Source organism: Chiloscyllium plagiosum, unplaced genomic scaffold (genome assembly GCF_037043375.1).
Source record: "Chiloscyllium plagiosum isolate Xiang-an unplaced genomic scaffold, Cpla_swu_hap1 HiC_scaffold_14, whole genome shotgun sequence".
Taxonomy (NCBI): Eukaryota; Metazoa; Chordata; class Chondrichthyes; order Orectolobiformes; family Hemiscylliidae; genus Chiloscyllium; species Chiloscyllium plagiosum.
Window position 1 is genome coordinate 111038513 of NW_028270152.1, and position 24866 is coordinate 111063378.

The window sequence follows — 24866 nt, forward strand, 5'->3', positions numbered from 1 at the left end:
GTTATGTTATTGTGGAACCTCATCCTTCATTAAATCCTGATTGAATGCACAGTGATGAAAGTCATCCGGATTGCTCGACTTCCATTCAGTCTGTTTTGTTTGAATAGACATGTCAAGGCAGCTGCACATCAGAGAAGAACATGAAGAGATAATGGTAATTGTGCACTGTACCTGTCACCGGACCAGCGTGTCTGTCCAGATATCGAAATTACTTATTGTGGGTCAGAGAACCGCGGAATTATTATAACACAAATGGGAGTCAGTCAGCCCATCGTGGGGTCACAAGCTCGTCAACGGCACAATTGGAGCGGGAGAGAGTATGTGGAGATACATTGAGTGAGAGAGAAATAAACAGAGAGAAAGAAAGTGAAGAGAGATAAACTGAGAGAGAGTAGAAAGGGGAGCGATTAACTGAGTGGGAGATGAAGAGGTGTTAGATGAGGGTGAAGTTAAATAGATCAAAAGACAGCATCAAGGTGGATAGATATGGACAGACAGAAGTTAGAAGTTATATTTAGAAATACCTCTGGACTGCAAGCCCTTTGTCTCGGTATCATACACTGTGAGCAGTGTGCTGTTCCCAATAATATTACAGAGCTAGGTTACTAACAGCTAAACAAAATCCATTCGGCCAATAGATTAGTATCATAGAGAAGGTGGATTTTTTTAAAAATAGACTATTCCAAGACCAGCAGGAAATGATGACAGCCCCCACTGTGTGAGAGACTGGTCCAGAGAATCTCAGTCAGGTGGATCACTGACTGTTGTGGAAATTAAACTGACTGGACTCAGATGCTAAGAACAGCAAAGAAAAAGCTTTATTTTTTCCCACTGCAGTGGGCCAATACACTTGGCAAAAACGCTTTGTGTAAGGGCACTGAACATAATTAACGTATTCCTTTTATGCTCTTCTTATCACACGCTCAAGGACAAGGGCTGGGAAACATTCGAGTTCTTATTTTCTCATCCCCTTGCCATGGACATAACTGTCTTTATGTTTTCCTTAGCTTTTTCTGCTGAATTCGACTGCTCACCAGGCCAGGTTGCATGTTAAAAAAGTTCAGCAAAGACAAGCTGTCACTTCGACTGCAGAATTCAGCAAAGTGTTTACAACGTTTGGAAAAGTTTTAAATTTAGCATAGCATTCGCTTTCAGATTTCACAGTAAATGTTAATTTTGTTAATTTCCCCTTACATATCCCTTTTGTGTCATTTTACGGCAACAAGGACAAAGAAAACAGAGCCAGAATTAAAAAAAGAAATGTACAAAACAACATTAAAAAAATACAGAGCCAGATATCTACACATCGGCGACCTTAACAGCTGCCCGTGTTGAGGTAGGAGCACTTGAATCGGTCCCAGTCACCTGTTCGTCTTCTAGCTTTTGCTCCTGAGGTTTTTCACCACTATCCAGTCACCAGATTGTGCAACTTCCCCTCTGCTGATCGGGGCAGTGTTGCTTTGATTTGATTCGATGCTTGACACAAAAGTGTAGAGAGTTTTACACAGTAACACAGCATCTCATCCTCTCAGTGGTCTGTTATCTGTCTTACCTTAGGTCATGGGCCCATTCCTGTAATTGGTGGCCTACCAAACAAAATCTCAAAGTGGCTAAGATTAGCTCTTCCTCTCCTCCTAGATCTCATATACGTTAGCAAAACTTTGTCCATGTCAACCCTAGTTCCTCACAACATTTCGTCCATTTATATGTTTTAGGGTAGCATTTTCTCTTTCCACTGCCCCACCGCTCGCTGGGTGGTAGGCATAGTGTTGTCGCATGTTTATTCCCAAATAATGACGGATCTGCTGCAAGGCAGTATTGACAAATGGTGTCGCATTGTCACTACAAAGGCTTTCAGGGATGTCCCATCTTGGAATTATTTCAGTTAGAAAAGCCTAGGCACTGGCGTCCGGTTTGGAAGTGCGGAACGCTTCCAACCATTTGGAAAACATATCAACTACAATCAGACAATATATGTTCCCTCCGCTGGGAGTTAGTTCAAAGAAATCCATCTGTAAATGCTCAAAGTGTCTTTGGGACAGACAGCATCTGTAAATGCTGTCTGTCTCGTCTGTAATCCCCTCCCCACATTATTAGTGGTACAGATAACACATCGTTCACAATATTTCTGGGATTAATGCGTAAAGACCTTAGTGTATCAGTGTGCTGAAATACTGTCGTACATCCCCCGTTTTGACATATGGTCCTTCCTGTGTGTCAGTTTGGCATAGAATGGAAATAATGATTGTGGTCGACAGGCTTTACCATTAGGGCCACAACACACACCTTCATTCATGCTGCGCACTGCCCTTGTCCACTCACGCTTCTCCTCCAGCGTTGCCTGTGACTGTAATTCCCGTACGTCTGCTGTTGGGGTGCAAATCTTTGTCATGCACATGTCAAACTGATCACTTCGCGGCTGCTGGGCTGCCGACCTTGCTGCTGTGTCTGTCTTCGCATTGCCTTAAGATATAGAATCGGCATTTTTTGTGGGGGCTTCATATTTAAATACAGAAATTGATTTGGGGAGTAGGACCACTTGCAGGAGGTCAGAAATCAGACCACGGTGTGTGATGGATTTTCCGGTGGAGGTCAAGAAGCCCCTGTGTTTCCATCGGGTTCCAAAGTCATGTACAACCCCGAATGCATATCTGCTATCAGTGTAAATATTCACTGGCCTTCCCGCAGCCAATTTACATGCCTCCGACAAGGCAAATCATGAGAACGGAATGATCCCACTTTGACTACCTCTTGCGTAGTCGTTACAGCATATGCAACACATTTCTTGCCTAAATCCTTGCTCCTGAATGTTGACCCATCCACAAAAGCCTCCATATCCGGATTCTGAAGTGGAGAATCCTGCAAGTCTGGTTTAGGGCTGCAAATTTCTTTAGTTGCAGCAACACACGAATGTGGGTCTCCGTCTCCTTCTGTAGGGAGAAGGCTAGCAGGGTAAAGGACGTTGCATCACTTTATTGTAATGTCAGGCGTCTCCAGTAAAACAGCGTTATATCTGAGCCAACGTGCTGACGACATGTGTGCTGTCTTTTACTCGGAAAGCAGTAAGGATACTGCATGTGGGACCAGGAGAGTTAATTCACCATAGCTGACTACATCCCTGGATGCTACAACAGCCTTTTCAGATGCGGCCATTGTTTGCAAACATTTAGGCAATCCTGCCGCTATGGGGTCTCGTTTAACTGAAAAATAAGCTACTGGCCTCAATCGTTCCCCTATAAGCCTGCAACATGGCTGATGTCATGCAGCCACGCTTCTCATCTACCGTTTGTACAAAAGGCTTGTTTGGATTCGGAATCACCAATGTAGGTGTAGTTTATGCTGCTATCAAGCAATTATCTACACACTGCAGAAGCGCTGACCCCAGGGTTAAAACAAAAGTCTTCAGACTCCTGCATAGAGCCTCATTGTATATGGTGGGGAACTCACAGTAACCTTGACAAAGTCATGTGAAGTTATATGATTTCTCTTTGAATAAAAAAAGCAAACAAGAATTGACTATCTGGGTGTACCAGTGCACTTAAGAAGGTATTTGCTAAATCCACAACACAGAATCATTTCCTGTCCGGTGGAATTTGTTCTAATATAGAACAGGGGTTAGGAACATTTGAGGCGCGCAGAACAACAGAGTTATTGCCTGAAAAGGGAGATTCAAAGACTGGAGTAATTCCTGCTATAGCCTCAGGTTTTAACGGTTATTCTGCTCTGGCAGCGGTGCTGTAAATCTCTCTCGTAGCACAACTCCTGATGCACCCATTGAGTTCAGGAACCTTCCACTCAAATTTATTGGCGTTGACTCTCTGAACAGGCTTGATTTAATAACTGAATATGCCACTCCTGTGTCTACTTAAAAAAGTAACCTGGTGTACCTTCCACATTTAACATAGAGGTAGGCATCGACTTATAGGCATCGTTGTTATAATGAACGTATTGTCCACACTTCGCAATCGCAGTGCTCAATGTCGAAGTGGGACACGTCTCAGGGCCAATAAGGTTAGTAGAAGAGATTAGCATAAGCGAGTCTTCGTTGCCAAGCATAAAGGAAAGAGGCTTTCTGCATGTATCGCATGTTGCTCTGTCAAATTTAGCTTTCCCGTGTCCCAGGTAATATATATGTGCCTTTTACCTTTTTCACTATTTCGTTCTTCATTCCATTGATGAAGCTGTTCCTCAGGTGTTCCTCATACGCCGTGATTTCTGCCATTATTGTGTCGGGTGGTCTCAGTCCACTATGGATATTATGGACTTCAGTGAGGCGTGGAAGGTACTGGGACACTGTCTCAACTTCTCCTTGTTTACACATTGCAGTTTTGGTCATGGCAATTCGCAATGGGAGTGCCTCCCTACAGGCGATTGCCAGCGCTGCAACAAAAGCATTAAAGTCTCCATTTTCTTCCACTTGTGGGCCGTTTGATCTGGCATGGACATTTACGGCTGGCCAGTTATACTTGATTTTGGAGACATCAGCACAAAGCTTTCGTCCCAAGAGGCGTGTCATCGCATGCAATGTGGGACAGAACTCGGTACAGAACTTAGTCACTTCTTCGGTGAACTTATTCCCTCCAATCTTACGTGGATCAGGCAACTGCCCAGAGGCACGTCCGAAATCTTTAATGGTCCATGGTCGGTGGACCCACACTGGGCACCCTTCTGGATCTGCAACATCAACCATTGGCGCTTGCAGAACTACCTGGTAAGATGATCATACACTAATGCTCTCACCGCCTGACTCATCATCCGTCATGGGGTGATCGCGGACAGACTCTGGATACCTTCCTGTCATGGAGTGGGCATCGTTCTTTTGGCCTTCTTCCTTCAGTTGGTTGAGGTTATGGCATGCCATCAGTGATTCAGCAGACTCTGAGGCTGAGGTCGCTAACTTGAGATCTTCACCAGGCAGATCTTGTCGGGGAGCTATTGGTCTCGGAGGGTAGCCGTCAATGTCAGGATCTGAAACAGACTTAAAGCGCTGTTCAGCTTCGTTAGGTTGTTTTCTGCATACGTCTGCATATGCTCTAGTGTTTGTACGTGTATTTGATATGTCTTTTTCTTGAGATTTCCTTTCTCTGATGTCAGCCTCAGCCTTCCACATATTATAAACACTCCAATTCCTAGTTTCTACTTTTCCCTTCCGTTTCTCCTACTCTCTGTCCTCCAACCGTGACCTCAGTATTTCCAATTGCCTTTTACACAAACCACATTCCTTGATCCAGAATTCTAACTGCTTTACAGACTCTGAGCCGTAATTATTTAACATATACTGTATTGTTGGTTGGCCATCCAAATCCTCTGTTAACCCTCTTTTTGTTTGAACTGGCTGAAGCCCATTTTCGGCGTTACTGGAAAAGTGTTCAGCTCTCTCGTGGTACCGTTATCTTTTCGATTTGAACTGCCTTTACCTCTGGAGGTTTCCTCTGGCATTGGGTGCGTCCGCCACAATGACTTGTTTTTTTGTAAACTAAGAAACCATGTACCCGGTATGTCTTTGGCGAGTCAAACTCAACCTGTGTTGGTTCCAAGTCTAAAACCACCCTTAGCCTGCTGTCTCTTAACTACTCTACAGACGGCAATCCTTTCCCTTGAGTTTTGCTCGAATACCGTGCGAGAGTTTACTGAACCCTCTTCCTGATTAATTTATTCTCTTAGAATGAGTCTCTACATAGGATTATTAAAGTGACGGCTCTTACCCCGACATTAGTCGATTCAAACCCCCGGCTCTGGTGCAATCCACAGTCTCCCAGTCCTCTCACGCAAAGGGGACACTTCAGTGCTCAAGATGATGTGAAGGACCGTCAAGGCGCTGCCACCTGCGCCTCCTAGGAATCTTCAGAATCTTACCTAACCGCGGGATACTGGATGAGCCCCCACGTTTACTGTCATGGAAATTAAACTGACTGAACTCAGAAGCTATCAAGTCCAAAGAAAAAGCTTTATTTTTAACCACTGCAGTGAACCAATACACTTGGCAAAAAAGACTTAGTGTAAGGGCCCTGAACAAAATTCATATATTCCTTTAAACTATTCTTATCACACGCTCAAAAATAAGGGCTGGGAAACATTCGAGTTCTTATTTTCTCATTCGTTTGCCTTGGAAATAACTGTCTCTATGTTTTCTCTTTTCTGATGAATTCGACTGCTCGCCAGACCAGGTTGAATGTTTACAATATTCAGCAAAGACAAGCTGTCTCTTCGACTGCAGAATTGCGCAAACGATTAGCAAAGTTCAGAAAAGTTTGAAATTTAGCATAGCATTCTCTTTCAGGTTTCACAGAAAATATTAATTTTGTTAATTTTCCATTACACTGACGGAGGGGAAATCAGGATCTCAGCTGTGGATCAAATAATGATTGATAAATATTTCACACCACTTCCATAGTTTTGTAATCTGTTCTTTGTATGAGTTATTAGAAGCAAAGTTCCAATCCTAGTGATTGGGGAACATCATTGTTCCTCCGCCCAGACTGAACAGCCATGTCCCCGAATCCTCTCCACCTTCTTTTTTTTCCCCAATGTCATAATCACAAAGTAAATGAAGTCCAGTAAGTGATACACCATCACAGTTTCTTAGCATCGATAACATCAACAACATGACCCACACCAGCCCTCTCTGACTCTGGAATAACAATGTGAATATTGCAATGAACGATCTGTAATTACAGAATGTCTTTCTCCATGTAAGAGCAGAGAAGTATGTTTATGTTCTGTTAAACCTCTGGCATCATTTCTATACCCAAGAAAGACTGAATGATTACACGCAAACAATCTTCCATCTTCAACAGTCCTTCCTTAGTCACACTCACATATCACACCCAGAATGCACGAATGTTCAAAGTTATTTTGAATTCTAATGAAATAGTATTGAATTGAAAGGGATTAACTGAGCTGTTTATTCAGCAATTGTGATTATGTCAGTCTCCATGGATCCTATGCGCCTCTCTTCAATGAATAAAGAATGTTTTCAGTGTTTTGTACCATCCTATGAGCGTGAGCATCACCCACACCAGTAACAGGGATCCGCTGCTTCAGAGAGAGGCGGAGGAGAGATCAGAAACTGATAGCATGAGATTGGAATATTCCAACACTGGATCAGAATCTGTGAACATTAGACTGGAATTCAAACTTTGTGAGAAGATTTGCAACTCGGGTGCTCGTTGTTGTGGTTCTGTTCACCGAGCTGGGAATTTGTGTTGCAGACATTTCGTCCCCTGTCTAGGTGACATCCTCAGTGCTTGAGAGCCTCCTGGGAAGCGCTTCTGTGATCTTTCCTCTGGCATTTCTAGTGGTTTGAATCTGCCGCTTCCGGTTGTCAGTTCCAGCTGTCCGTTCCAGTGGCTGGTATATTGGACCCAGGTCGATGAGCTTATTGATTGAATTTGTGGATGAGTGCCATGCCTTTAGGAATTCCCTGGCTGTTCTCTGTTTGGCTTTTCCTATAATAATAGTGTTGTCCCAGTCGAATTCATATTGCTTGCCATCTGCGTGTGTGGCTACTAAGGATAGCTGGTCGTGTCGTTCCGTGGACAGTTGGTGTTCATGGATGCGGATCGTTAGCTGTCTTCCTGTTTGTCCTATGTAGTGTTTTGTGCAGTCCTTGCATGGGATTTTGTACACTACATTGGTTTTGCTCATGCTGGGTATCGGGTCCTTCGTTCTGGTGAGTTGTTGTCTGAGAGTGGCTGTTGGTTTGTGTGCTGTTATGAGTCCTAGTAATCGCAGTAGTCTAGCTGTCACTGTTCGAATGGGACAACACTACTATTATAGGACAAGCCAAACAGAGAACAGCGAGGGAATTCCTAGAGGCATGGCACTCATCAACAGATTCAATCAATAAACACATTGACCTGGACCCAATATATTGACCACTGCAACGGACAGCTGGGACTGACAACTGGAAGCGGCAGATGCAAATCACTATAAATGCCGGAGGAAAGATCACAGAAGCGCTTCACAGGAGGCTCCCAAGCACTGAGGATGTCACTTGGACAGGGGACGAAACGTCTGCGACAGAAATTCCCAGCTCGGCGAACAGAACCACAACAATTAGACTGAAAGTTTGCAAGAATGGACAGAAGTTTATCCGCTGGTCTTTCCTGGCTTTCTCAGTCCTGGATATCTTTAGAATTGTGGATTGAAGATGTACTAATGGTTATTCAAGCTGGTTACTATCCTATCCTTGCTATAGTTGGTGTTTCTGGTAAGTCACTCGAGCTGTCTAGTAAAACGGTCTGAACTGAATTGATGCTCATGATATGTAAATTTTGGAAAGGTACTAATCAACGTTTCCAGTTCCAATCAATGGTTCCATTCCTTAGAATTGATAACTAGCAAATACTCAATACAAAGTGCTCACCGATATGTGAGGATGAAACAGACTGTTCTCAACTTCCTTGATTCATTTTCTCCTGCACAGTTTACATCTCCATACCCTCCGCACTCACCAATCCTTTCGAGTACCACCATTATGACGTCCAGGCTCCTCCTTAGCCTCATTGCAACGCCTGAATAAACCATAATTTGTGCATTTGTTAATTCCGGATACAGATGTTTCAAAACCCTTCTTTCTACGAATCCATTGTAAAGTAATTGCACTTGAAATGTTTAACTTGTTCTCTGCACAAATTCTGAAAGATGGGAAGACAGTGTATGGTGGTCAGACCATTGGCTCATAATCTGGAACCACAGAATAACAATCTGTTGATATCGGCTTGCCTCATGTCCATTAGAAAAAGCCGTGGGTCATCCTTCTCTGGTTAGGTCTCTGTGTAACTGCAGTGTTTTACTATTTACTGTCCTGTGGAGCAACTGAACACTCAGTTCAAGTAAGGCATAAACTGCTGGCCTGATCAGGTCTGCAAACATCCCGTGAGGGCAGATCAAAGGAAAGATACCTCCCTTCATCTGTCTCTCTCCTACATTCCTGCAGCTGATTTCCATTCAGATAGGTGGCCATTTAGTGTTTTAGATTGATTCTTTGTGATTGAGTCTCTCGCTGAGAGTAATGTCCATCTCGATAGGCACCTCCAGTGCTGGCTTTATTGATGCTGACCTACAGATGTAAGGATGTTTTAAATTTTTAATCAGTGACAGTGCATCGTAAATTAATAGTTTCCTATTTCACACAAAAGAAATGGAGCCAGCTAAGTGAGGGAAATGAATTATTGCGATCAAACCTGAGAGTGTTGTTGAGGCACTATTTGGAGCATTGTGGGCAGATTTTCTCTCCTTCATATGGTGTGAGCTCCTTACCTCAGGAGAATGAACAGGAGTTCCACCAGATTAATCTCTTTGATGATAGCACCACGAGGAGTGAGTGAAAGTTGATCTGGAGCGCTGTGAGAGAATACGAGTTGATTGCGTTGAACACTGAGTGGGATCGACAATCACTCCTTAAATTATAAACAGACAATGAGAAGGTCGCAGCTTCAATGACTATTATTTCACTCAGGATGCATGATGCTGGATAGTTTAAGTGCCTGGGAGGACGTTACGCCCTCCCAACCCAACCCGCACTCTTCACGGTGATTGACAGAGACAGAGACAGAGACGTCAAGGTTTTGAATAAACGCTCTCCACATTAATACAGTGCAGTGGGTGTGTGATCCTGTACTGAATATCATATTATCCACAACCCTGACAGCTGCCACAATACCTTCATTCTAAAACAGTTAACTATTCCATCCAGCAACTGACATTCATGAAGGACATGAATCCATCTTCTCATCGATGCAAGGTGCGTCCTTGAGGTTTAAACCATAAGTCTATAAGACATAGAAGCAGTCATTAGGCCAGTTAGCCCATCGAGTCTGCACCACTATTCAATCATCGCTGACAGTTTTCTGTGACCTATTTTCCGACCTTCCTTTTTGTAACTATTGATCCCTTGGATAATCAATACGTATCTACCTCCTTCTCAAATATTATCAATGACCTGGCCCCACTGCCTTCTGTGGCAATAAATTTCAAAAATTGTCCATTGTCTGGTTAAAGACATTTCTCCTTATCACTGTTCAAAAGGGTGTTCCCTTTCATCTAAGGCTATGCTCTCGGGTCCTCGTCCAATGGAAACATCTATCAACGTATACTCTATCCAGGTCAGTATTTTGCATGCTTCCATTATAATTCCTTTCATTCTTATAAACTTTATTGAATATAGACCCAGACTCCTCAACCATGCCTCCTCATGGTTAAGGTATTCATTATAGAGTTTATGTGTTTTTCCTTACTCCCTTGTTAAAAAGTGGTGTCACGTTAGTGTGTTTCCAGTGCTCTGGGATCGTTCTTTATTTAACTGGTTCCTGAAAGATAAACACGACCGCCTCCACTCCCTCTTCAGCTATCTCCCTTATAACACAGGGGTGTGTTCCATCTGGTCAAGGTTATTTAACCACCTTCGTGTTATTCATTTTTTTCGTGGCCATCACAGTCACCTCTGGCCCTTCAATCTTTTGAACGTTTTCGGAATTACTCGTGTCTTCCACCGTGAAACCTAATGCAAAGTATTTATTCAGTTCCTTGACCATTTTCTCGTTCCACACTGCTATCCCTCCAGTATCATTTTCCAGTGGTCCATTGTTCACTTTTGCCGCTCTTTTGTATATTATATATCGAAAGAAACTGTTACAGTCTTCTTTTACATTACTGGCCCGCTTACCCCCCATATTTAATAATCTCCCTCCTTATTTTGTTTTGTTTGTACTCTGGTTTGTCTTTGTAAGCTTCCCACTCTGCTCGATCCATGGACCCAGTTACTCACCAGGCCTTGATCACTGAGTTCACCACGTTACGTGAAATGGTTGAAGCCATGATTGAAGAAGGGTTCAGCCGTGGCTCGAGCCACTCTCTGCCGTGCTCGATAAACATGAGCAGCAACTTGACAGCCTTGGAAATAGAACAGATGATGTCAAGCGCCGAGCTTCAGCGACAGAGACCGCGATCAATTCCTCTCTTTTGATTCCTTTGAAAACCAGGTCTATACCTTAACTGAACAAGAAGACCACCTCGAGAACAGGGATAGGATGAAGAATGTTCACATCGCCGGTTTGCTGGACCGGACGGAAGGTGGTCAGCGGGTGAGTTTATTGAGAACTGGCTGCTGTGATTCCTTCACTTCAAAACTGAAAAGGGACAGGTGAAGACTGAGACAGTTCGTCGGGTTATGGTGCGCAGGTCAAACTCAGACCAGCGCCTTCGCTCTGTCCTTGTGCGGTTACATAGTTATGGGGATAAACAAAGACTGATGGAATTTCTGGGCCACAGGGGACAGATCCGATTGTTTTAATTCACGAGGGCTTCAGTACTTTGTTCGTTCAGGACTATTCAACGGTGGTGACTCAGGAAAGAAAATCTTTTGATGACATCAAGAGAAGAGTAAGGGAACTCTGGATTCAGTATTCCTTACGGTACCCAGCGGTGCTCCGTATTGCTTTCAATGTATCCATACACTCGTCTGACACTCCAGAGAAAGCGAAAACTTTGTGACATTTTAAAGTAAGATGCATGTTTAGATAATCATGTTTCTCTCTGTAAGAAATTTTCTTGGAATTTCCTGGTATTAACCAGTGTTAAATTATAGTCGGGGATGGGTAGATGGGTAGAGTACTCACGTTTAACTTCTTCATTAGTATTACTACTCTTTTTTGTCTTTCCTTGCTTGTGTCTGGGCTGTGGCTCAAGCTGGAGTGGGTTACAAAGGTAGTTGTGATGACAAAGTACCGACCAAAGGGCAGTTGAAGCCCGATTTTTGTTCTTAATTGCCCTGGATGTCATATTGGTAGCAGGCAGAAGACAACGTTTTGTGATATGGAACCGTCCCCACTGGGCGGGACTGGGATAAATTCCCTATCGAATGACGTTGGCACTTTGGATTTTGTTTCTTCTTTTTTTACGAGTTTAGTTTTGGGAAGTTTAGAGAGCTTGTTAGTTGTAGTAGTCTTAGTTTGTGTTGTTTTTAAGTTCTATGAGTCTTTTTTCATTCATGATCATTGATGTGTAATTCGAGTTCTTCCTTTCTAGAGCTCAAATGTTGCTACAGTGTGTGATGGATAATAATGTTTATAAATGGTGTACCTAGAACAATAAGGGGAGCCATCGTCCATTCAAGAGGAAAAATGTACTTTCTAGTCTTAGAAAGGAGAGGGTGGATGTTGTCCTATTGCAGGAGATGCACCTTGATGACAAGGAACATTTGACATTACAGCAGGGTGGGTTTGGTCGGGTTTATTTCTCGTTTTTTTAATAGTAGGAGTAGGGGAGAGCCATACTGGATAGGAAGAATCTTCCAGTTAAATTACTAGATTATATTTGATACTCATAGGAGGATCATAATCCCGAAATCCTTGAACTATGGGAAAAATACAGTATTTTGAATGTTTATTGCCTCTCGGCGCACCCTCTTAAAACCGTGGTAGATGCATTTACCAAATCAAGTTATCTTGCCTCGTGCCACATTATTACAGACGATTTCAACTGCTTTACGTACGCCACAGTGGGCAGAATGACCAAAGGTCCCCCAGTACCCTCCTTATAATGTAATCAATTAGTGGATTTGTGTGCAGAACGAGAGCTGGTGGATGTCTGGAGGCAGATCTACCTCACAAGTAGGGCTTTTATTTTCTTCTTTAACCCGCAGAAATGCCGCACGAGGGTTGATATCTTCCCCATCCCTGAAGCAATCTTAGATTCAGTGACATCCTGCTCAATTGTGAATATTACCATTTCTAACCATGAAGTAGTATACTTATTGATTAAGATTAAGGTCAGTATAACAGATTCGAGACACTGGCGAATGTATCCCTTTATTCTTAAGGCTAGTTAGTGCGTTGCGTATTCACATCTTTCTTAGCCATTAATTCAGATTCAACCAGTAAGCCACCCATTCTACGGGAAAAAGCTAAGGCTTATGCCAAAGGAATAATTATTCCTTAGGATGCAGCAGAAAGGGGAGCAGGAACGCTGGCTTGAGGCACAGCTGAGGGCAGCCGAAAGGGCATACTGTGATATACCCTCATTGGCTAAGCTGCAGAGGATCACAATGCTTCGGTCTACAGTGAATTCCACGCTCACACAGACAGCCAAGAAGGAACTTACTTTTGTAAAACAAAGGCTGTTTCAACATGGTAATATGCCAGGGAAGTATTTAGCCTATCTTTCCAGGAAAACGAGCGCCACTCTCAAGCCATTACCTCAATTAGGGAAGGTACTGGGATCCTTACCTTTGATTCCAAAATGATTAATGCAGCCTGTCCGAGATTTATCTCCGAATTATTCAGACTGAACATTGTGAGGATAGATTGATTAAGATGGAGTCATTTTTCAAGAACCTGGGTCTTCCAGGGGTAACCCCTGAATAGGTGTTGTGCCTTAATGCACCATTGTCAGCGCAGGATGGTGGAAGCAGCTTCAGAATGTGAAGGCTCACAGTCCTGACGGATTTCCGAGTGAATTTTATAAATAATGTATAAAGCTATTGTCAGGGCTGATGTTTAATATGTTCTGTCACTCATACAGTCACGAATCCCTCCCTCCATCCTTAAGAGAGGCTCATAACCCCCTGATGATGAAGAAAGGAAGACCCTGGAGGATTGTGCTTCTTAGACGCCAATCTCACATTTAAATGTTGGTTTCAAAATCCATTCTGAGACCCGTGCATTAAAGCTGGAAACTTTGCTGCCTTCAGTTGCCAAAGAGGACCAAACATGTTTTATAAAGGGCCGCAGATCTTCCTTTAATGTTAAGAATTTACTCAATATGATCCAAGAGTGTCAACAACAATCTGTCCAGGGATTATTGATCTCTTTAGATGAGAGATGGCATTTGATTCGGTTGAGTGGATCTCTTCTGTACATTAGAACTGTTTGGTCTACGCTAAGATTTTATCAAGTGGGTGAGGGTCCTTTACGGTGATCCTCTGGCTGTGGTTCTCACTAATGGTGTGCCCACCAGTCATATTAATGTTTCTCCAGGCAGCCGGCAAGGTTGACAGCTTTCACCATTGTTGTATACGTTGGTGATTGAGCAGATGGCGGAGGCCATCCGGAGCGATGTCAACATATCTGCCCCAGAAGTAGGACAGATGTCATGTAAGATTACTGTGGGGTATAGGTCAAGTAGTGTTATTTCTGCAATTGTAATTACTTATGCAAGGTAAATGAACTCACACCAGTGTGTAATTGTTTCAACTAAGAGCTGAGTCAACTAGAATGCAAACTATGTGGAGGAAATACGTAATTGTTTTTGTATTGGCTAAAATTGTATGCAAGAATGAAACGTGACTGCAAAACAATGGTAGATGTTACAGACAAATAGATAAGGTGCTGTGAGGATGTAGGTTAATCACAGACAGTACCACAGCTCAGAGATACATCTTAAGTCTTATGCGGATGGCCTTGGGGATGGTACTTGGTATAATTGTCTCGTCACAGTACACCGGGCGCCCTTCCGATCAGCTCGCGATTGTCCTGATAAAACGTGTAACCCAATATACCTAATGATAAAGAAAACCACATGACACGAAGCAATTCTGGGGTGGGGGGGCACCTATGAGATACAATTAGATCGAACATTTGGGATAGAAATGAAAGCAAACGGGAAGGATTTCTCGGACTGTTGATTTCGAATTATTATAGGACAGGGAAAACGGGTAGAACTACTGGATAATAAGGTACAACCTTTCACTCCTACCAATGACCCTAAAGTAGTAAACATTATAGAGATAAAGGACTTGAAACAGACCATCGAAATAGAAACTGGGTACGGGGATGCAAATGCTTGGGTTGAATGAGTAAAGTATACTGTAAAAATTCTGAACAAGACCAATTGCTATGCATGTGCCCCCGGGAGGCCAGTGGCCCAGGTGGTTCCCTTTCCGCTCGGGTGGAAGCGAGACAGGAAGGGCATGAAATGTATGATACCCCTGTATCAGGATGAGATTGCATGGAATGATAGGAATTGTACCTCCATATCTCTGATGTTCCCTCCCTTGGAGAAGAAAGATTCAAAAGCACCCCCCCCCCCCAATGTTTTCAGCCGCAGTTGGAAATCACACGTCATGTGTGCGTAGATTGGGTACAAATCGGTCTAGAGATTTGGGGGAGCTGAAATTGTGTACAGAGATTAAGAATGTCACCAAAACGGAGAAGGGAGGGAACTACTCAGCACCAAAGGCTCCCCGAGTGGATCTGTGGTGGTACTGTGGAGGCAAAATATTCAGACCCACCCTACCACTGGATTGGAGAGGGATATGTGCAATTGTACAATTGGCAATTCCATTTACCCTGGCATTTGAGAGGGAAACGATAGTAGGTAAAAAGGGAAGGGGTAAAAAAAATACTGTTAGACACTTCTTTTGATGACAGGATTTATCTCGATTCTATAGGAGTCCCTAGAAGGGTGTCTGATGAGTTCAAGGCTCGCAACCAGATTGCAGCAGGCTTTGAGTCAGCTCTCTTCTGGTGGGTAACGATTAATAAAAATGTACATTGGATAAATTACATTTTCTATAATCAACAGTGATTTATAAGTTATACAAGAGACGCGGTTAAAGGAATATCAGAACAGCTTGATACGACAAGTGGGATGGCGTGGGAAAACAGAATGGCCCTTGATATAATTTTAGCAGGAAAAAGGTGTGAGTGTGTGATGTTAGGAAGAAGCTGTTGTACCTTGAAAATGGAAGGGGGTAATGGTTTCCATCCTTACTTCCCTGATAGTAGTAGTCGGGGTATTGGTGGCCATTGGCTGTTGTGTCATACCCTGTATACGAGGGCTCACCCAAATACTGATTGAGACAACCTTAATGAAACAGATGCCACTAAAAGGGAATCAGGCAGATGAACTTTATCGACTAAATAATGAGGGGATGAGTGAGACCAAGATGGATGAAATCTCCAGAATGATGCTTGCGAAGTTTGGGAGTGATGCTGAAAAGAAAAATGCAGAAGGCACCAAATGGTAATTAAAGAAAAATGGGAAATTGTGGGGATATAGGTAAAGTAGTGTTACTTCTCCAATTATAATTACTTGTGCAAGGTAAGTGAACTCACACCAGTGTGTAATTGTTTCAACTAAGAGCTGAGTCAACTAGAATGCAAACTATGTGAAGGAAATACATAATTGTTTTTGTATTAGCTAAAATTGTATGCAAGAATGAAACGTGACTGCAAAACAATGGTAGATGTTACAGACAAATAGGAAAGGTGCTGTGAGGATGTAGGTTAAGCCAGATATGCTTTCACAAGCAGTAGTTATCAGCATCTGTTTCCCACTTTTACAGAAACACAGGAACAAACCCCAATTAAAAGTTCATAAGGATCAGTATGGTTGGGGAAAGCACAGATGGAGGGAGTAGATAATGGTGAAGAAAGGATATACCTAACAATGGGCCACAGCGGGATGTGTTCAAACGGCCTTGTGAGGCCAGAAATAAGCATTTTGTCACAGACAAGGCCGGATAAGGCAAGAGATAAACAGGAGTAATGGGTGCCAGTCTTAGAGAAGTGGAAAATGTAAACGGGGAGGAGCAATAGGATAAAAAAAAGGAACCAAATTAGATAAATATCGTGTATTCGTTGAAATCAGTGTATGTGTCCCTGCCTTGTAGACAGTGGACGTCGCACCCTCTTGCAAGGATAAAATAAATGACTAACTACTTATTCAGGTCTTGTCTCAGACAGAAATTATTGAAGTGAGTGAGCTTTGTTTCTCACAATTACATTGCATGCAGATGATTGTCTTATGTTTTTTTGTCAAATCCCATAATTTCGGTAGTTCATGTGATGCAATGCATTAATTCGCTTGTTGTCTTTCTGGGTGATAAGATTAACTTTACAAAGTTGAAGGCCATGCCTATGGAGGTTCTTAGGGAAATAACTGATACTGAGGGAAAATCCTGATTTCCTATTAAATGGTTACTGGGGTGGTTTCGCTATTTCAGTATATTCATTACATCTGTTTTTGATCATTTTTTATCGTGAACTGTGTCAATTTGTTTGACAAAATTAAACAAGACCTTCAAAGATGGGAGGCATCTCCAATATCCTGGCTAGTTCGGATAGCTGTTATTAAAATGAATGTCCTTCCTCATTTGTTACCCCCCGTGTGAATGCTTTCTTTGATGTTGCCCAGACAGATATTTGGAAACATAATGGCTCTTTTAGCTTTTTTATTTGGCAACATAAGCGATTCTTTATCAAGCTAACAAAATTGCAACTGCTCCACAGATTGTGGGGAGTTGATCTCCCCAATTAAAAGTTGTCAATTAAGCTCTTTTATCATCCTATATTAGTGCCTGGACCGCGAAGGACTCGGCGTCAATACACCTAGACATTGAGCCCACTCAGACAAAGTGAACCCTTATTAGTCTGTTGTTCTTAGATAAAATGACAACATTTATGGAGTATTGTTAAAAACTAATAATTATGAATACTGTTAAAACTTGAAGGACAATGCGTCAGATCGAGGGCAATACAGCCAAATCCACGTTTCTTACTCCTATAATTGGTATGCCGGGTTGTCGACCGGGGTAATAGATTCCAGGTTTAAACTGTGGTCAGCGAGGGGGGTACCTTGCTTGGGTGATTTAAAATTAGTAGAATCCCTACAGTGTGGATACAAGCCCTTGGGCCCAGCATGTCCACTTCGATACTCTGAAGAATTACCCACCCAGACCCATTCCCCTTCCTATATTTATCCTATATTTATCCTGACTGAACTTACAGATCCTAGAACACTATGAGCGATTTAGCAATTGCTAATGCATCTAACCTGCACATCTTTGTGACTGTGGGAGGAAACCTACGCAGACACAGTGGAGAACATACTAACTCCACACAGCCAATCACCCAAGACTGGAACCAAACCCGTGACCCTGGTGCAGTGAGTCAGCAGTGCAAACGACTGTGCCACCACGTGTTACGTGAGGGAGAAACAATGATATCATTTGATCAAATAACTCGTAAGTATGGACTACCTGGTCGAGACTTCTTCTACTTTTTTTTTTCCAGACGAGAGATTTGATTTTAAAACCATACACTTTTAACAGACTCTTCCGGATCCGATACAGAGAAGTGGATGCATATTGCTAAGGATATAATCTTTGTTAGTATTCTTTATCATTTGATGAAGTGTGTCCCCTCAGACAAGACTGTGCAGCTTCGTGACGTCTGTGCGAAATAGTTTGGGGGTACAGATCTCTTTGTAGACATGGGAGGATGTTGGTAAAAATGCTCGAAGGATTTTGATCTGTAATAGGACTCATTCCATGCAGTTGAAAATTCTTCTAACACCAGATTTTCTTACAAAATTCAGTGTGGGATTATCTTCAGCATCTCCTAAATGCAGAATGACTACGGGCACTCTTACTCATTGCATGAGGTCCTGCTGCAGGCTTTGTATATGTTGGATCACTGTGTTAGGTGTGGTAGAGTGGGTCTTGGGGACTGAATTGTGGATGGACACGGTTTCTCTTTCCCTGGGCCTGCCTGGAGTATCATACGCAGATGCGGATGGGGGAAAAATTATATCCTTACTTTCTGTGCTTGGAAAAAATATTCTGTTGTGTTGGATGTCTGAATGTCCGAGGGCCTGTTGGGTCTTTGTAAGCTCATCCAAGCTTGTCCTGGCCCTTATAATTTTGAAAACATCTATAATGTCACCCCTCAGCATCAGATGCTCCAGTGAAAACAGCCCCAACCTATTCAGCCTCTCCCTGTATCTCAAATCCTCCAACTCTGGCAACATCCTTGTAAAACCTTTCTGAAACCTTTCAAGTTTCACAACACCTTTCCGATAGGAAGGAGAGCAGAATTGCACGCAGTATTCCAACAGTGGCCTAACCAATATCCTGTACAGTTGCAACATGATCTTTCAACTCCTGCGCTCAATACTCTGACCAATAAACGAAAGTTTAACAAACGCCTTCTTCACTATCCTATCTACTGCGACTCCACTTTCAAGGAGCTATGAACCTGCAGTCCAAGGTCTCTTTGTTCAGCAATACTCCCTAGGACCTTACCATGAAATGTAAAAGTCCTGCTCAGATTTGCTTTCCCAAAATGCAGCACTTCGCATTTATCTGAATTATACTCCATCTGCCACTTCTCAGCCCATTGGCCCATGTGGTCAGGATCTTGGGGTGACCCGCTTCGCTGTCCTCTGTACCTCCAATTTTGATGTCATCTGCAAACTTACGAACTGTACCTCTTATGGTCGCATCCAAATCATTAATGTCAATGACAAAAAGTAGTGAATCCAGCACTGATCCTTGTGGCACACCACTGCGCACAGGCCTCCAGTCTGAAAAACAACCCTCCACCCTCTGTCTTCTACCTTTGACCTAATTCTGCATCCAAATGGCTACTTCTCCCTGTATTACATGAGATCGAACCTTGCTAATCAGTCTCCCATGGGGAACCTTGTCCAAACCTTTACTGAAGTCCATATAGATCACATCTACCCCTCTGCCCTCATCAATCCTCTTTGTTATTTCCTCAACAAACTCAATCAAGTTTGTGAGACATGATTTCCCACGCACAAAGCCATGTTGACTATCACTAATCAGTCCTTGCCTTTCCAAATGCATACACATCCTGTCCCTCAGGATTCCCTCCAACAACGTGCCCACCACCAACTTCAGGCTCACTGATCTATAGTTCCCTGGCTTGTCCTTACCACCCTTCTTAAACAGGGGCAAATTGTTAGCCGACTGGACCTCCAGTCTTCCAGCACCTTACCAGTGACTATCCATTTTACAAATATCTCAGCAAGAGGCCCCGCAATCACTTCTCTAGCTTCCCACAGAGTTCTAGGGTACACCTGATCAGGTCCTGGGGATGTATCCACCTTTACCCGTTTTAAGACAGCAAGCATTTCCTCCTCTGTAATATGGACATTTTGCAAGGTGTCACCATCTGTTTCCCTACATGTTATATCTTCCATATCATTTTCCACAGTAAATAATGATGAAAAATACTCGTTTAGTATATCCCCCACACTTCCTGTGCCAGGAAAAATGTTCTGTTTTGTTGGACTTCTGAATCCCCCCCACCCTCCCACAAGAGCTATCATTTTGTTATTCTGAGCCGTATTATTTATTTATAATGTTGTTTGTTTTTGTTTTTCTTCTGTCCGTTAAGAGACTTTAACTTGTTTTGTATGCACCGTCACATGGGTGTAATTTTGTTCAGTTATTTGAGTTGTTTTGTTATTGGTTTAATATAATAATAAGGATATATTTTTCAGTAAAAAAAATGTTAAACAAATTAAAATGGTAACATTGATAGAATAGAGTCCCAAAGAACTCTTATTAAATAGACCACTCATGGTGGTTTACGCTGAATGTCACAACACTTCGGGTGATGGGGTGAAGTTGAGAGAGCATCCCCTTCATGGTAACCTCAGTCAGTATGGGGAATTGAACCTGCGCTGATGGCCTCCCTCTGCATCACAAACCAACCATCCAGCCAACTGAGTGGAAGACTGTATAACTGTTACACGCAGATTCAGTCACAGACAAAGGGCAAGAGAAACTTTCATGACAAGGAAAACGGTATACTTGAGATAACAGTCATGATAACGGCTGAGGATAAAAATGTTCTCTGCTCGAAATTGTATTTTATAATGAGACAAGTGTTTGGAAGAAGTCTTTGGCTGAAGACAATAAGGTGAGACAAATGAGACAAATGAAATAACCAGAATGACTAATTGTGATTGGATACCGATAACCATAAAATAAGTGCATGTTTTTGATTGTTCTGTGGAAAGCATGCTGACTGTTGTATGAATTTATAAAACAGATGAAACATATTGTTAGGAGAGTCCGTCCCCATGGGAAATGCCTTCTGAACACATGCTAGAAGAAACACGGGGTGAAAAGTTTCTGAGAATCATGTGCTCGCTAAGAGTAAGCTGGGGGTTGAATGACTGAAAATTCCTGTAACATGGAGCTGAAAAAACCATCACATCACCCCCAAACATATTGAATGTTGGAGCATGTTTTAAGTACCGAATGGCCTGATCATGGATTTTAACTGTGTGTGATTTGAAAAACGTACATCTCTACTCCATCCTCTTACGTGTTACACACTGGGGCACTGCCGTTTTACTGAAACTGGGAATAAGTTGGAACATTATCTGAATGCCATAATTGGCATTCTCCAAAATATTCTATAACTGTGTGGTGGGCATTAGAAATGCAAGGAGAGCTCAGACCAGGCTCGGTGGGTCTGGTGGTGTGATCCCTCTGGGAAGAGGTTGGTTCCCCTCTGTACTAGCCTATCCACCAGGACCTCCGTGCCCCTGAAAAGAAACCGTGGTGTAATTGCCCCTTATCTGGCATGCTCGTGGCAAACTGTGCAGGGCAGCTCCAAACTGAGAAAGCTCAACCGTGTGCCCATTAGCGTTTTAAAGATGACCCCAGTGTCAGGGATCAAGGAATATCCAGGTGCATCCAGGCGATGGTGAGTACCTCCAGTCGTCATGTTTGGGAGAATCGGTCTGGCATTGTATGAAAGGGACACCATAGAGTGGGGTGGGTAGTTAATGAGATGAGTTTGGTAAGATAGCACCAGGAAACTAGCTCGGCCTCGTGCAGGCAATCCCTCTGTCACACTCAATGAAAATGTCACTGAGTCAGTTTTTTGTTAGGTTGAGCCCAGTGAGGCGAAGACTCTGCTGTCCTCACTCCCAGTTACAACGCTGCAGAACAAATGCTCACCAAAACTCTCCATCGCCTGAACTCACAGCAATATCCCTTTCACTCATAATTCTTCATAATACTGACCCGTGTTGCATGATACTATCGAAATGTCTTCATTTCAGCATTCTGAATCCTGTGCACATATCGTTCCATGACATTTTTTCTCAGTCTCCCCCACACTCATTTACAGTCATACTGCACGAGACTGCCAGCATGACTGACCATTTGGCCCAGCTCTTCCATGCCAACCAAAATGTCTATGCACACTCACCCCATTTCCCTGCCCTTGCTCTGTATCCCTCTAATCCTTTCCAATCTGTGTTTTTGTCCAAATGCCTTTTAAATGTTGTTATTGTACCCACCTTAATCACTTCCACTGGCAGCTCTGTCCACATGCGTATCAAACTCTATGTAAAAAAGTTGCCCCTCAGTTCCTTTTTTATATATATTTTTTTCCTTTCCAAACATTAATGGATTTCCTCTAGTCGTCGATTCCACAACCTTGGGAAAAATGTTGAAGTATTCACCCCATACACGCCTCTCATGATTTTATAAGAGTTACACTTCTGCAAGAACCCTCTCAGTTCCTACACTGGAAAGAATAAGTTCTAACCTGTCCGAACCTCTGCCTATAACTTAGAGCCTTTAGCCCAGGAAAAATCATTGTAAATTTCTTCTACACTCTTTCTCTTTTAATAATACTCCAACTGCAGCCAGAACAACATCCTGTACAACTGCAACATAACGTCCCAACATCGACACTCAATGTGTCTTCATTGTCCTGTGTATCTGTTACTTAAATTTCAGATAACCGTGCATCTGATCTCCAACGTCCTTTTGTTCCACTACACGCCTTAAGACCCTCTCATTCATTATTAAACTCCTACCTGGATAAGACTTCCCAAAACGCAAGACGTCACACTTATCTATATTAAACGCCAGTTGCTATTTTTCAGCCCACTTCCTCAGCTGGTCAACGTACTGCTGCAATTTCTGATAATGTTCCTCACTGTAAATTATGCCTCCTAATTTAGAATCATCTGCAAACTTACTAACCTTGCGTTCTGCACTCTGGTCCAAATCATTGATAGAGATAACAAACAGCAATGGGCTCAGGACCGACTGCTGAGGCACTCCACTAGTCAAAGACCTCCAGTCCGACGAGCATCCCTCCACCATAGCCATTTGATTCATAACGTCAAATCAATTGTGTCGCAAATTTGCCAGTTTACATTAGAGTCTATGCAATCTAACCATCCAGAGTGGCCTACCATGTGGAACATTATCAAAGGCCTTACTGAAATCCATATAGACTATGTCCACCACCCTACCCTTGTCAACCTTACTGGTCCCTTCCTCAAAACTCTCTAACAAAATTTGTAAGACATGATCTGCCACGCACAAAGCTATGCTGACTGCTCCAGGTCAAACCCTGTCTTTCCAAATGCATGCATATCTTATACCTCAGAACCTTCTCAAACGGTTTACCGAAAACAGATGTGAGCCTACTGGTCTATACTTCCCAGGCATTTATTTGCAGACCTTCCTCAATAAGGGAACATTTGTTACCGTCCAGTCTTCCGAGTCCTTGGCCCCTTAACTGTTTTATCTCGCTTCTTGCAGTGCTCTTGGATATATTTGGTCAGGAACAAGCGATTTAACTGACTTTATGATTTCTAATAAGAGCATCAGCACCTCTACTGTGATATGCACTGTACCAAGATATGACAATTAACCTCCCAAATGTCACAGGTCTTCAAGTCTTTCTTCATGGCAAACACAGAAGGGCAATTGAGGAACTCAAGCATCTCTTGAGGTTTTACACATGCATGCCCATTTTGGATTTTAAGACGTCCTATACTCTCTCTGGTTGTTCTTTTTCTTTACTATACTGAATTTGGATTCACATTAATCTGCTCAGCCAAGGCTATCTCATACGCCCTTTTCACCTTGCTGATTTCCTTCTTCACTAAACTCCTGTATCCCGTGTGTAACTCTAGGGATTCCCTTGGTCCCAGCTGCCTGTACGTGAGCCACGCCTCCAGTTTTTGCTGGTCAGAGACTCAATATCTCTTGTCATCCAGGGTTCTCTCTTCCAGCCTCACTTTCCCTTCACTCTCACAGGAACATTTAGACCTTGAACTCGAGCTATCTCACTTTTGAAGCTCTCCCACTTGCCCTGGATCCGTTTACCTGGAAATAAACTACTCCAATCAACCCCTGCAATCCCTGTCTAATTCCAACAAAATACGCCTTGCCCCAGCTTAGAACTTGAATCCGTGGAACAATTTTTCCCTACCATAACTATTTTAAAATTAATACAACTCTAGTCACTTTTCCCAAAATGCTCCCCTACTTTACCTCCGTCACCTATCCTTCCCTATGTCCCAAAAGTAAGTCGAGTTTGTCCCTTCCCCAGTAGGACCCTCGATATATTGCTTGTGGAAACGTTCCTGAAAACACTTAACAAATTACGTTCCATCGAAGGTCATAACCATCTGGAAGTCCCAGTCTATGTTAAGAAAATTAAAATCACCTATAATGACAACCCTATTGCTCCTGCAAGTCTCGCCAGTTAGATGAACTGCATATTTGTTCCTCTAATTCCCATTGATTATTTGGAGGCTTATAGTGCAACCACTATATCAACACCATACCGCTCTTACATTTTGCACTGTTCACAAAATCTTATTGGACATTTTCTCAGTTATTTCATCTTTAAATACTACAGTGATACTCGCCTTAATCAGAACTATTGGTATTTAAATTGTTTCGATTTACATCTCTTCGTTGCAGTGACTTTCACATTCACAGCATCCCTTGCCAAGGCACAGTAGAGATATGGAGCTGTAAATGGATGGGAACTGCACATCCTGTCAATTTCAGCATTGGTTACATGTTTCCCCACACTGGGCAGTGATCTAATGCAGTGTTACCGAACAATGCAACGGCCTGGGTTTATATATGAATGAACCAGTGCGGACTGCACAGCTCCCCAAGCTGGATATTTATTCCAGGATTATAGATCCAGCATTGGTGTGGGCTGCACAGAGTTTCACTCTGGACATTGATGGGTTACATACAGCTATGCACTATCCGGATCTACACAGTGCTCCATCCTGAATATGTAATAGATGGGCTGGTTTTGTGAGTTGGA

General features: G+C 42.8%; 1 protein-coding gene across 1 annotated transcript in view; it reads left to right on the forward strand.

Moving 5' to 3' along the window:
* The first annotated feature begins 8079 nt into the window (after window positions 1-8079).
* The window catches only part of LOC148148138 (putative G protein-coupled receptor 139), a 104808-nt gene continuing 88021 nt past the window's right edge, over window positions 8080-24866 (forward strand). The window contains exon 1 of the mRNA XM_087993990.1: window positions 8080-8212. Coding sequence (XP_087850116.1) covers window positions 8080-8212 — 133 coding nt within the window. The remainder of the gene's footprint in view (window positions 8213-24866) is intronic.